We start from the raw sequence: 14547 nt of genomic DNA, 5'->3' as shown, positions 1-14547 counted from the left end.
TTCGGAGGTCTAACCGGCAACTCACCGGCGGTCAGATTGGCGGCACTGCGGCGGTCAGACCGGCGGGAGCACGGCGATCAGACCGGCGGCGGCGACAGGCGCGGCAGGCGACTTCGGCGGTCAGACCGGAGGTTCAACACCGGTCAGACCAGCGGCATCCACTCGGTCAGACTGGCAGATCAACTTCGGTTAGACCGATCTCCGTCGATATCGAGGGTAACTTTTATTTCCGCTAAAAGTTTTCGGTTTTTGGGTATACCAACCATTCACCCCCCTCTGGTTGGCTTAGTTCCTGCGATTCGATCCTACAATTAGTTGTTTGAAAGGGTTCGAAATGATCCAATCACCTTAACCTAATCTAAATTATGATTGTAGCTAATATATTATATTCTGAAAAAGATTCGATGGACTTTATGTATCAAGCGAGGACCCTATATTAATTCTTCGTTATCTAAAAAATCTATTATATAATAAAAGTCCACTAAACTTTGTACTAACACCACGTGGCACCCTATAAATATTTCTGAGTCATCACTTGGCACTCTAATAAAATAAAGAAATTCGGCTATCGATTTTTAGTTAAATTGGTGGCCCCATTATTTTAGATCGTTAGGTCTATCTTAAAAAAAAAAAATCTTCCTCCGTCCATGCCACGAGAGACCCTATAAACAATCCTGAGTTGCTAAGTGGCACTTAAATAAAATGGACAAATTTAACCATTGATTTTCATTTAAATTGATGAGCTCATTATTTTAGATCGTAATACCTATCTTTTAAAAAAATCTCAATCCGTCCACTCCACTCCCGGCGTTCTCACGCACCTAACTACCCTCCCTCCGTTCATTTCTTTTTTTTTGTTCCCATGATAATCATAATTAGTTTTTTTTCTCAATATGCCTGAAAAGCACATAGATAGACATCAACCTACTAGATCTAGCCAACTCTTCCTCTGTCCTCTCTTTATATACACTAAACATCGTACAAATATTTGTAAATAACTACTTGACACTCTTAAATTATAGAAAATCCAAAAAAAAAAAAACATTCGACCATCGATTTTTACTCAAATTGATTTTAGGTCGTTAGATCTATCTTTTTCTTAAAAAATCATCCCGAAGCTCACCCCGTGAGGCGTCATGGCAAAGAATAATAAGATGCACCAAAGTAGCACCAACGTATGATAAATTATTAGATACCATGATAATATTGTTATAACGTTATATCTACAACGCAAATATGTTCTATAAACGCATTATGTACATTGTTCATTATTATTATTGTAAATTTAATAGAGAGGGAGGTAATATAGTCGCACAAATGTGTGACTCTATATAAATATTATATAAATATCGATTAAACTTCTTACAAACGCTTCTAAACGTCACATGGCATCCTACATACACTCCTAAACTATCACATGATGCTCTAATAATTTAAAAAAACATATAAATTTTAATAAAAAGCAAAACATCTCACCCTTGATTTTTACATGAATTGGTAACCCATTATTTTAGGCCATTGGATTTATCTTATCAAAAGAGAACAACCGGAGCCTCCACCGTTGGATTAGATTGACCTAACCAGAGTCTCTGGTGGTCAAGCCCACCTTGCTCACCATGCATACGATTCAGGGTGAAAAAAATTTCTATGGCACCTCCGGTGGTTGCAGGAGATCAGTCACCGTGTGAAGTTTCTCTGATTAGCTACACTTTATATCGTATACAGCACAACCTGATGAGGATGGATCTGTCCCGATTCATATTGTACTGTGCTAAATTGTTTTGTTGTTTGTTTCCTAGAACAAACCAACAATACACACACACACACTTGAGCATATTGTAAAACATGCCATAGATATATACTACCATACATAAATAACCAACAACTAGGAGTAATTTTTTTTCCCGTCGAGTTCAAGCAAAACGATTTTAGGTGTGCACCACCTGGACCGATGGCCGGGCAATGCACATAAATGAAGGTTTAATTAGAATGAAAAATATGTTGTATAAACTACATATATTGCAAACCTGAAAACTATCGCATGATATAAAAAATAAAAGTATGTGATTTACCCATATCATCTTGAGTAAAACTTTTACTCCCAGTAAACCTCTACAAACCCTACTATGCCATCTTACAGCAATGGACATAATATACTACCAGAATTGTTTAAATGCCTAATTCTTTCAAACAAAGAATATAAAATAGGGTACATATTACAGGCTTCGCATTGAAGATTATGCACAAGCCAATGTGTCAACACAGCGTACAAAACAACTAACATATATGGGATAATTGCTCATTTTACCCTGTTTTGAAGCCTAACTACTAATTTGATCCTACTTTTTTTAGTTTGCTAATTTGACCCCGCTTTTCAAAATCTAACAAGCCGTCCGACCCTATTTTACTGCACTGTTAGGGTTTCACAAGAAGAAAATAGAAAAATAAATAAATATTTACTATTAAAACTGACCAAAATACCCTCGATACACTTCACTTCAACCCTATCTCTTTGTCATCTCCTGACCTCCGTTCTCTGGCCCAACCCTCTCTCCCACCCGCATCTCCCACGGCGTGACTGGCGACGGCGATGCGGGAAGCAGGCGGCGATGGCGCCGGCTTGCAGAGGGAAGGCGTGGCCGCGGTGGCACCGGCGCGCAGAGATAGGCGGCGACAGCGGCGTCGCGGCTCGCTGAGGGAGGCAGCGGATGCGTGCGAAGGGAGGGCACGATGGTGGCGCCGGTGCACCGAGGGAGGAGTGGAGATGGGGCCGGCGCGCTGAGGAGCGGTGATGGTGCCCGCACAAGGAGGGAGGCAGGGGTGGCCAGAGTGAGGATCAACATGCAAGTGTACCACATTATCACCCACTAGCAATTATTATCTAGAGTATTTTAAGTTACATGTAACTGTGCCACATCATTACCCACTTGCAATTGTTATATAGGGTATTTTAAATATAATGTAAGTTCATATCCTTTACAATTTTGTTCTATTTTTAGAACTCAATATGCAAGTAATGTGAAATTATTATCTCCACAACATTTTCACATTATTTAAACATGTATATATACAATTTCTATAATATTTTTAGCAAGCACACTACTGGAGAAGTGCTCATATCTCCCGGTTCGCAACCCCCTTTACTCCCGGGTAGCGAACCGGGAGGGAGAATCCGGGACTAAAGATGGCGGTCTTTAGTCCCGGTTCAAATACCCGGGAGTAAATCTCCATCTTTAGTCCCGGTTGGTGACTAAAGAATTTTCTTTTATTTTTTTTTAATTTGGTTGTGCTGCCTGGTGTACATATATATATATATATATATGAATATATATCATGTATATATATATATATATATGTTTAAATACATATATATATATATATGCATAATATAGAAATGTATATATTACACACATGCATATATGTGTGCACTATATGTATATCTATACATATATATGCATGTGTGTAATATATACATTTCTATATATGTGTGTGTGTGTGTATATATATATATATATATATATACATATATATATATATATATATATATATATATATATATATATATATATACACACATATATATATATATATATATACACATATATATATGTACATATATATATGTATATATGTATGTATATATATATATGTATGTATATATATATATATATATATATATATATATATATATATATATATATATATATATATGTATGTATGTATGTATGTATGTATGTATGTATGTATGTATGTATGTATGTATGTATGTATGTATGTATGTATATACAAATATGTGTGCACTTAAGTAATTAGAGGCCATATGCATATATATATTAACAAAATATGAGTTTGCAAGTAAGTAAATATACAGATATATTACCAAACCAAGTACACAAAAGTAAATGCATGTGTGCATATATGAATATATAGATATATATTACAGTTCGTTCGGACGTTGTAATCTTTGTTTCTGCTACTACGACTTGGTGGCATCGGAAGAAGAAGGACCGGCTTTATGAATAGTCGATCCATCGTAATAGAATTCTCCTGTGGGATCGAGAATTTGCTTGTTGATGAATCCCATTATCTATTCTTGAACAGCCCTTATGAAATCATCGTGGTAGGTGTTATCTATCAGGTAAATCATCTGTTATTTGGAAAAAAACGGGATTATATATATGAAACCAGTAAGCAATAATTGACGGAAGAATAAATTTACGTACTTCAAGGTCCTGGCCAGTCCTGATTTGGTGTGCTAAGCAGTGCATGTAATGGCATACGTAGTAGCCGCACAAGTTAGTCCCCTTTTCCTGCTTTGCACACTGAAAGAGAAACAACGAGAGCTTTAGTATGCATATCTGATTTAGAACAAAGAAGTGATTCAATACAAATTTGGAGCTAGCATGTACTAACCGGAAAATTGAACCTCCGGGTTGGTTTTTCATTCCAGATCCCGCGGACCAATGTACGGAACCAAATCCATGCTCTATTTAGAGTTGTTAGGAAGGATTAATTTATTATCTGAGATCTAGTAGTTATACAATGATTCATAATGACAGTGCAATATATGACAATACCTATATATCACTTCGAAAATCTTTGCGAAAGTTTTCTCCGGTTTATCCATTGAATCGTAGACATGAACTTTGGATTTCTCAAGGTCGAAAAGAAGAAGGACCCAATGGAATCTGCAATTTGCATTACATGATACATAGTATGATTGTAGGAACTTTGTAGGAACAAAATTGAAGGAACAAAATTGAAGTTAATTATGATTGTAGGAACTCACGATGTGTTGTAGGGAAGTAGTATGAACCTCTTATAATGCTGCTGCACTAGGAAATGGACGATATTGTCCTCGGTTTGTTTCTCGTATTGTTGTATCATCAGCGTGTTCACTTTGCGTGGGTCCATGAATCCAGTATCGAATTTGTTGTGTTGACGGCACAACTGAATCTCTATTCTACAACGGGGAAAAGGAATGTGTGTGAGCAACGTTCAAAGGAGGAACAAAATTGAACTATAAACAGTACTTACAAAGTCCACGCGCTGAGAATAGAGACGTCGAGGGCCTTCAGGTGGTATAAGTCGAAGACTTCTTTGTAGCGGATCCAAATAACATCTTCTCCTTGGTAATAATCTGAGTTTCGCACCCTAGCTCCGAACATCTCTCTACCCATCGCTGATTTGTCCATGTACCATTGATGGAACCGGTACATTTGTGTAGGTAGCTCTCTGATCTTATCAGGCATGACTAGCGGTTCACCGAGTTTAAACGTGTACATGACCGGAGCCGTTTCGATAGGTGCGTCCTCTAGCAACTGCTCCATACTCAGTCCCGTATCTTTCAGGAAGTTGCATATCTCTAGTTGTGCCGGTTCTACGACTAACGGTTCAACCTCTTGTCGTGGCTGTTGCCCCAGCTGAGGGACTTCCTTTCCGCACTTCACTGCTGAAGGCTTGGCTTTAAGAGCCTTCTTCAATGTTCGATCATAGTCAGAAACTTCGACCGGTTTGCCCAGTTCGGCCATCTTAATAAAGTGATCCTGAACCTCCGGGGCTATAGGGATCTTCTTTTCCGGACTACGTGGCTTCAACTGCTCCCTAACTTCCGCTCTAACGGCTTCATCGAGCTCCTCTAGAGTCAAGTCGTACGCCCTTTTCTTGAGAGCGGGGAGCCGTGGCTCGTCAGATCTGGCTTTCTTCTTCGGCCTTGATTGTGTGGGTTCATATGGGTGGGACCTTGACGGTGTAGACTTGGCAGCAGGTGCACGCAGAGGAGTAGTTGCCCGCGGGCCTGACGGTGCAGACTTGGCAGCTGGTGCACGCGGAGGAGGTGGTGGTGCAGGGGAAGGAGCCGGAGGAGACTGACGAGGCGGTGATGGCGGAGCAGACTGTGCTTGCAGCGGGGAAGGAGGAGCGGGCGGCCGTTCTTGCCCGGGAAACACGATGTACTTCTTACACCAGAGTATGATAGCGTGGGCTGTGTCTCCAAGTTTCTTCTCCCCATCTCCTCCGGGGATGTCAAGCTCGAGATCCTCGTAGGTTCGTTCCACCAGCTCTATCTCGACCTTCGCATATCCATATGGAATGGGCCTGCAATGCTATGTACTCGAAGGGTCCGTGGGTATGGCCATGCCCGACGCGACCTTCACAAGAAATATAGTTCATTAATTACTAATCAACATATATATGTAACAAATTTCGCATTTCGCATACCTTGATAGACAAGTTCCTGAAGAGAATATGCATATCGCAGGGTGTTCACTGTGTGATATCATCAACGGGGAAGTAGGTTGCTTCGTGAGCTGCCACTGCCTCAATGCCCTCTGATCCAACTTGGCCCGTTGATGCGCAGCTGCTGCGGTTGCCCGAGGGGCTCACCATGACGGGCGCTTGTCTTTCCATTCCGCGCTGCTCGGCCAGGCGTTGGTCCACCTGTCTTGTCACCTCCTCTTGCATCTTTGCCTCGTAGGTGGACACCCTGTACTCAAGATCGACGATCTTAGCCTCTGTATCCCTCTTGCTCCTCATCCGACTCCTATACGTGTGGATGTCCTCTTTGAATCCATATTTCCAAGGAAGGACGCCTTTTCCTCGCGTTCGTCCTGGATGCTCAGGATTCTGTAGTGCAAGGGTGAGCTCGTCCTTCTCTCTGTCGGGCCGGAAAGTCCCCTGCGTAGAGGCTTCAATTGCATCCGCAAGTTGGCGTGCTGCATCTCGAATCTCATCGCCGAATATGAGGGAGCCATCACCTGGATTGAGCGATCCACCGTGTGCATAGAACCAGTTCCTCGATCGCTCAGGCCAATTAGCCGTGGCCGGCTCGATACCCCTTGCTATCAAGTCAGCTTCCAACTTGTCCCACTTGGGGATTGCCTTTCCATATCCGCCTGACCCAAGCCGGTGATGGTATTTCTTCTTAGCTGCATTGGCTTTGTTCTTTTCTATCTGTGCTTGCCCTTGCACTCCAGTCTTGTATGCCACAAACGCATCCCAGTAATCCCTAAGCTTGTTATGCATGTTGAAATCAGGTGTCAAGCCCTTGAGGATGTATCTCTTGTACAGATCTGATTTGTAGCTCTGAAATAGTTCTGCCATTTTCTTCAGGGTCCATTCTTTGCATCTGGGACGATCTGCCTTAGGGATCGTGAATGTCTCCAGCATGGTGGTCCACAACATGTCCTTCTCTGTGTCAGGGAGAAAGCTATCTTCATCCACGCGTGACCTAGTTCGACGCCAGTACACTATGCTGATGGGGACGTTGTCTCTCACGACCCAACCACAATGATTCACAAACTTTCGTCCTATACCCGCCGGGGCTACTGGTTCACCGTCTGGGGCAATCTCAGTAACGATGTGCCTTCCCTCAAGCTTCTTCGCGGGACCTCTTTTCCCGCGTGGCCTCTTCTGTCCGGCCGACGGTTGACTATCAGTCCCCTCCTCGGTGCCCTCCTGGTTAGCCTCCTGATTACCCTCATCGTTGCCCTCCTCGTTCAGGTATTGGATGGGATCCTCGTTCCCCTCATCATCCACCCAGTACTGACTGCTGCCCTCTGCGATCGTGTCTAACAGGATTTGTTCGTCATCGCGGTCTGCCATCTGTGCGTGCAAAGAAAAGAAGACAGTGAGGTCATGGACATCAACATGTACAGCTCATACGTCTAAACCCTACCAGTATACATGTATAATTCGCTAAGTCGTTGTTCTCGTTAAGTCGTTAAGTCGCTAAGTCGTCGTTCTCGCTAAGTCGCTAAGTCGCTAAGTCGTTGTCCGTCAAAGTCGCTAAGTCTTCGTTCGTGAAAGTTGCTAAGTCGCTAAGTCGTCGTTCGTGAAAGTTGCTAAGTCGTCATTCGTGAAAGTCGCTAAGTCGTTGTCTGTCAAAGTCGCTAAGTCGTTCTTCGTGAAAGTCGCTAAGTCGTTGTCCGTCAAAGTCGCTAAGTCGTCGTTCGTGAAAGTCGCTAAGTCGTTGTTCGTGAAAGTCGCTAAGTCCTCGTTCGTGAAAGTCGCTAATTCGTCATTCGTGAAAGTCGCTAAGTCGCTAAGTTGTTGTCTGTCAAAGTCGCTAAGTCGTCGTTCGTGAAAGTCGTTAAGCCGCTAAGTCCTCGTTCATGAAAGTCATTAATTTCACTAAGTCGCTAAGACGTCGTTCTCGCTAAGTCGCTAAGTCGCTAAGTCGTCGTTCGCTAAAACGTTCTCGATCGTTCAAACATTCCACCGTGGAGTCGGCGGTGGAGTCGGCGTGCGGCGGTGGCGGCGGCGGGGGCCGGCGGTGGAGTCGGCGACGACGATGGTGGCGAGGTGGAGGTGGAGGTGGAGGTGGAGTCGGCGCGCGGCGGTGGCGGCAGCAGAGGTGGAGTCGGCGGCGGCGGTGGCGGCGGCGGCGGTGGCAGCGACAGTGGAGGTGGAGGTGGAGTCGGCGCGCGGCGGCGGCGGCAGCGGTGGAGGTGGAGTCGGCGCGCGGCGGCGGAGGTGGAGTCGGCGCGCGGCGGCGGTGGTATCGGCGCGCGGCGGCGGCGGCCGGCGGTGGAGTCAGCGACGACGATGGCGGCGAGGTCCTGTCGGCCGGCGCGTGTCAAGATCGAAGGAGAGACAGAGAGAGTGCGAGATCGAAGGCGCAAGATTCGCGCCCCTCACCTTGAGGGAGGCAACGCTGCCGGTGGCGTTGACGAGGGCGGATGAGCGCGGCGAGCACGACGACGACGACGGCGGAGGCAGCGGCGACGTCTGGCGCGGTAATGGCGCGGGAGGAAGAAGATCGATCGCGGAGAAGTCTAAGGGCCCCTTTGATTTGTAGGAAAATTGTAGGAAATTTGAAGGATTTCAATCCTATGGAAAAATTCTCTATAAAACCCTTTGAAACAAAGGATTGAATCCTATACTATCCTTTAAAATTCCTATGGAATGGGTAATCCTATAGAGATTTTGGAGGAAAGTTAGCAAGAGGTCCAACCTTTTGGAAAAATTCCTTTGTGTCTATCTCTCTCATCCGATTCCTGCGTTTTTCCTGTGGTCCAATCAAACGGTCATTCCTGTGTTTTTCCTGTATTTTCTAATCCTCTGTTTTACACATACATTCCTGTCAGAATCCTGCGTTTTTCTTATTCCTCCGTTTTTCCATTCCTGCGATTCAAAGGGGGCGGCGCGGGGAAGCCGATGCAGTGGATATTTATACCCGGTAATCTTTTGTCCCGGTTCGTGGCTTAAACCGGGACTAAAGATATCTTTAGTCCCGGTTGGTAGTAACAACCAGGAGTAAAGAACAAATGTTTACTCCCGGTTGTTAATACTAACCGGGACTAAAGATATCTTTAGTCCCGGTTTAAGCCACGAACCGGGACAAAAGATGTTTTTCCGCTATTCCAAAATTTGTATTGGTCCCGGATACTGTTAATAACCGGGACTAAAGATGTGTACACAAAACCGATTTATGGCCTTCTTAAATTGTCTTACAAGTCGAAATAAATACCAATAAATCCAATATAATTAGCACATGGCCGATTTATATGGTTTCAAAGTCCAAATAAATACCAAAATCGTACGTAATTTACGTATGGCCGAATTAAATGTTTTCGAAATATTAATAAATAGAAATAAACAGGATATGCCTAAGTAAATGGTCTCAAAGTATAAATAAATAGAAATAATCATTTATAATTAACATAAGGCCAATTTAATTATATACAAAGTGTAAATAAATAGAAATTATCATTTATAATTAAGATATGGCCTACTTTATTGTTTTCAAAGTGGAAATAAATACCAATAATTAGTTATAAATAACATATTGCCTAATTAATTGTATTCAAAGTGTAAATAAATGGAAGTAACCATTTATAAATATCATATGGTTGAAAAATAGTAATACATTACAAATTAAGCAGTTGAGAATAATATATTGATCCAAATTGTTCGACCTTAAATACAATACAAATAATTTACATCTTCCATCAAACAACCTAGGTCACTGTCTTCCTCACGTACTTTCTCCTCACTATTGTTCCTGCGCTATGATCGTTGCATAAGTACGGCGTGTCCTCCTTTGATAGTATGATGCTCGGGTCAACCGTCACTGCAAACGGAGGTTGCCCCTCAAACAGATCGTAATTTTCGTCAGTCTTATCCTCGACTCCAACGATTTTCCTCTTGCCTGGGAGAACAACATGGCGTCTTGGCTCATCGGGCCCTTTCCCCTTCTTTGGTTTGCTATCCATGTCCTTCACGTAAAAAACTTACGTTACATCATTGGCTAGAACGAATGGTTCATCTGAGTATCCTACCTTGTTTAGGTCAACCGTTGTCATCCCGCTGTCATCAATCGTTACGCCTCCACCAGTCAGCCTAACCCATTGGCACCGAAACAGAGGGACCTTCAGTGGTCCATACTCTAGTTCCCAATTGTTGTCGATGACACCGTAATACGTGCTAGTTGGACCATCGTGTCCTATGGCATCGATACGAACACCACTGTTCTGGTTCGTGCTCTTTTTGTCTTGGGCTCTTGTGTAAAAAGTGTATCCATTGATTTCATAACCTTGGAATGTAGTTACCGAGCCGGAGGGTCCTCTAGCCAAGAAGGCTAGTTGTCGGTCAATCGTCTCGTTACCCAGGAGGTGTTCTCGCAGCCAAGCGGGGAAAGTATCAATATAATGGCATGTAATCCAGGCATCGGACTTGCCACTGTTTTTTGAGCGAACAATCGCAAGGTGCTCATCGATGTAACGAGCAACCAACGAAGATTGTTGCCAAACGGTGAAATGTGCTTTACAGAATAAATCGTTGTCTACAGTCATAATTGCTCTCCTTCCAAGTGTGCCCTTTCCCCGTAGTCTCCCCTCATGGATTGATTCGGGTACCCCGATTGGCTCGAGGTCTTCAATAAAATCTACGCAGAACTCAATGACCTCCTCTGTTCCATACCCCTTCGCGATGCTTGCTTCCGGACGAGAACGGTTACGAACGTACTTCTTTAGAACGCCCATGTACCTCTCGAAAGGAAACATGTTGTGTAGGTACACAGGACCGAGAATACCGATCTCTTTTACAAGGTGGCACAGAAGATGCGTCATTATTTTGAAGAAAGACGGTGGAAAGATCAACTCAAAGCTGACAAGGCATTGCACCACGCCATGCTGAAGGGCGGCTAAACTTTCTGGATCGATGACTTTTTGTAAAATTGCGTTCATGAAAGCACAAAGCTTCGTTATTGTTGCCCGCACATTATCAGGAAGGATACCATGAATTATAACAGGAAACAGCTGTGTCATAAGCACGTGACAGTCATGAGACTTTAGGTTTGTGAACTTCTTATCCTTCGTGCTTATTATTCTCTTTACATTCGAGGAGTATCCGGACAGTACCTTGATGCTCTCTAGGCATTGAAACATACTCTCCTTCTCTTCCTTGCTTAGGGTGTAGCTCGCCGGACTTAAGTAATGGCTTCCTTTCTCGTTCAGTTCCGGATGAAGGCCCTCGCGTTGTTCCATATGCTTGAGATCATTGCGTGATTCGAGTGTATCTTTGGACTTACCATATACACCTAAGAAGCCCAGCAGGTTTACACAAAGGTTCTTAGTGAGGTGCATCACGTCGATTGCTTGGCGAACGTCCAAGACCTCCCAATAGGGTAGCTCCCAAAAAATAGAGTTTTTCTTTCACATCGACGCGTGACCATCTTCGCTCTCTATAGGTTGGCTGCCAGGCCCCTTTCCAAATACTACTTTCAGATCCTTCACCATTTCGAACACTGCTTTCCCGTTGCGATGTTTAGGCTTAGTACGATGGTCTGCCTTCTGTTTGAAGTGCTTGCCTTTTTTCCTTGCAGGGTGGTTTGCAGCAAGGAATCGACGATGGCCCATGTACACAACCTTCCTGCAATGCTTCAGATAAGTACTTTCAGTTTCATCCAAACAGTGAGTGCAAGCGTTGTACCCCTTGTTTGATTGTCCGGATAGGTTACTAAGTGCAGGCCAATCGTTAATTGTAACGAATAGCAACGCTCGTAGGTTAAATTGCTCCTGCTTGTCCTCATCCCACACGGGGACGCCCTCTTTCCTCCACAGCACTTTCTGATCTTCAACCAAAGGTCTTAGGTACACATCAATGTCGTTACCAGGTTGCTTCGGGCCTTGAATAATAATCGGCATCATGATGTACTTCCGCTTCATGCATAGCCAAGGGGGAAGATTGTAGATGCACATGGTGACTGGCCAGGTGCTATGGCCACTGCTCATCTCTCCAAACGAATTCATTCCATCCGTGCTTAAACCGAACCTCACGTTTCATGCATCCTCGCCGAAGTCTTTAAATGTTCTGTCGATATTTCGCCACTGCGACCCGTCAGCGGGGTGTCTCAGCATCCCATCCTGTTTACGTTCTTCTGCGTGCCACCGCATCATTCTAGCATGTGATTTGTTCCTGAAAAACCGCTTCAGCCTTGGTATTATAGGGAAATACCACATCACCTTAGCAGGAATTCTCTTCTTCAAAGGCTGTCCGTCAACTTCACCTAGATCATCTCGTCTTATCTTGTATCGTAGTGCTTTGCAAACAGGGCATGCTTCCTGGTTTTCGTACTCACCGCGATACAGGATACAGTCATTTGGACACGCGTGAATCTTCTGTACTTCCATACCTAGAGGGCAGACTGTCTTCTTAGCTTCGTACGTACTTTCGGGCAATTCGTTCCCCTCCGGAAGAATGTTCTTTACGAGTTTCAATAACTCGCCGAATGCCTTGTCACTCACACCATTTTTAGCCTTCCATTGCAAGAATTCTAGGATGGTACTCAACTTTTTGTAGCCCTTCTCGCAACCTGGGTACAACGCTGTTCTGTGGTCCGCTAACATGCGCTCCAGTTTCTGCACCTCCTTTTCACTTTCGCAGTCCTCCTGTAAGTCCCGCAATATTTGACCAAGTTCATCAGCACCGTCATTCCCTTCAACATCCAGCTCCGCCTCGCCCATTGTGTTTTCTTCAAATCCGCCATACTGAGCCCAGTCCAGAATGTTCTCATCTTCTACTTCATCTTCTTCCATTGCAACCCCAACCTCTCCATGCGAGGTCCAACAATTGTAGCTACGCATGAACCCCCACTAAAACAGGTGGGCATGAATAGTTCGTGTGGTGGAATACTCCTTCTGGTTTTTGCACTTGTCGCATGGACAACTTATAAAACCGTTACGCTTGTTATCATTGGCCACACCCAAAAAATAATGCACGTCGTCAATAAACTCTTTCGACCGCCGATCCGCGTACATCCATTGCCGATCCATCTATATGAAATACATATAAATCGTAATTATACAAAATCCAAGATTTACAAGGTAATTACATAATAATACAATAGTTGAATATAATTATTCATACAATTAATCATTATTATTAAATTCATTGTACATATTTTTCATGTTTTAATTACATTATAAACAAATATTTAATATGTTTTTCTTATTTTAATATTAAATTAGCTTAGTTTTATAATTCATACAAAATTATATGAAATTATTAAAACAAGTATTTATAATCTTCTTTATTCCCTACACACACTTTCTCTCTCATCATCTTCCATCACATTTTCTAGAGGGAAAAATATGTAAAAAGAATAGCTCCAAATGTAGATGCTAAGCAAAACAAAGAGTAGGATGAAGTTGCTAACCTTTTGAAGACCTCAAATTTGTATATTACCACCAAAAAAATTTGCTTAAAATTTTTACAGCACCTCCCTCCCTCAAAGCTTAATTTTGAAGCAATGGCTCGGGCTGGAGGAGGAAGAAGGGGTATATAAAGCTGTGCAACTTTAGTCCCGGTTGGTAACACCAACCGGGCATAAAGATCTCAAATCACTTTAGTCTCGGTTTGTATTACCACAATACTACAGATATGGTTTTTCTATACGGCAGAGAACCATCTTTCCATGCGGTTGTGCCAACCGCATGGACGAAATCGTCTGTAAAAATCACCCTTTTTACATGCGGCCGGCGCAACCGCATGCGAAAATCCTATTTTCGCATGCAGTTGCTTATACCGGCCGCATGCGAAAATAAATTGAGCAAACAAAAAAAATAAAATCGAAAAAACCCCAAACCAAACCCTAGCCCGCCACCGGAGCGCCGCATCCACGCCGCACGCCGTCGCCGGCGGCGGATCCATCGCTCCCGCCGCCCCCCGCCGTTGCCGGCGCCGGATCCGTCACCCCCACCGCTCGGCGTCGTCGGCGGCGCCGGATCCGTCGCCCCCGCCGCCCAGCGTCGTCGCCGGCGGCGGATCCATCGCCCCCGCCACCCATCGTCGTCACCGGTGCCGGATCCATCGGCGGCGGCATCGGATCCGTCGCCCCCGCCGCGGCCGTCGTCGTTGTCGGCCGCCGAGCCGAGGTTGCCAAGCCGCCGCCGTAGCCGCTCTCGCCGCCCGCCGTCGCTGCTCCCACCGCGGTCGTCGTCGTCGGCGGCGGATCCGTCGCCCCCGCCGCCCAGCGTCGTCGCCGGCGGTGGATCCATCGCCCCCGCCACCCATCGTCGTCACCGGTGCCGGATCCGTCGGCGGCGG

The 14547-nt window shown here is 44.4% G+C and overlaps 1 protein-coding gene and 1 pseudogene across 1 annotated transcript; both read right to left on the bottom strand.

Annotated features, from left to right (window-relative positions):
• Window positions 1–5033: 5033 nt before the first annotated feature.
• Window positions 5034–7602, bottom strand: LOC136353709 (uncharacterized). Its single transcript, XM_066304890.1, has 2 exons — window positions 6385–7602; window positions 5034–6071 (listed from the first exon to the last, which is right to left on the bottom strand). Exons 1-2 carry the CDS (start codon window positions 7600–7602, stop codon window positions 5034–5036), a joined length of 2256 nt encoding a protein of 751 aa, XP_066160987.1.
• Window positions 7603–9959: 2357 nt separating this feature from the next.
• LOC136353708 (uncharacterized) lies at window positions 9960–13037 on the bottom strand (annotated as a pseudogene).
• Between the last annotated feature and the right edge of the window lie 1510 nt (window positions 13038–14547).

Source organism: Oryza sativa, chromosome 10 (assembly GCF_034140825.1).
Source record: "Oryza sativa Japonica Group chromosome 10, ASM3414082v1".
Classification (NCBI taxonomy): Eukaryota; Viridiplantae; Streptophyta; class Magnoliopsida; order Poales; family Poaceae; genus Oryza; species Oryza sativa.
Note: the sequence above shows the minus strand (reverse complement) of the source record. Positions and strands in the feature narration are given on the sequence as shown.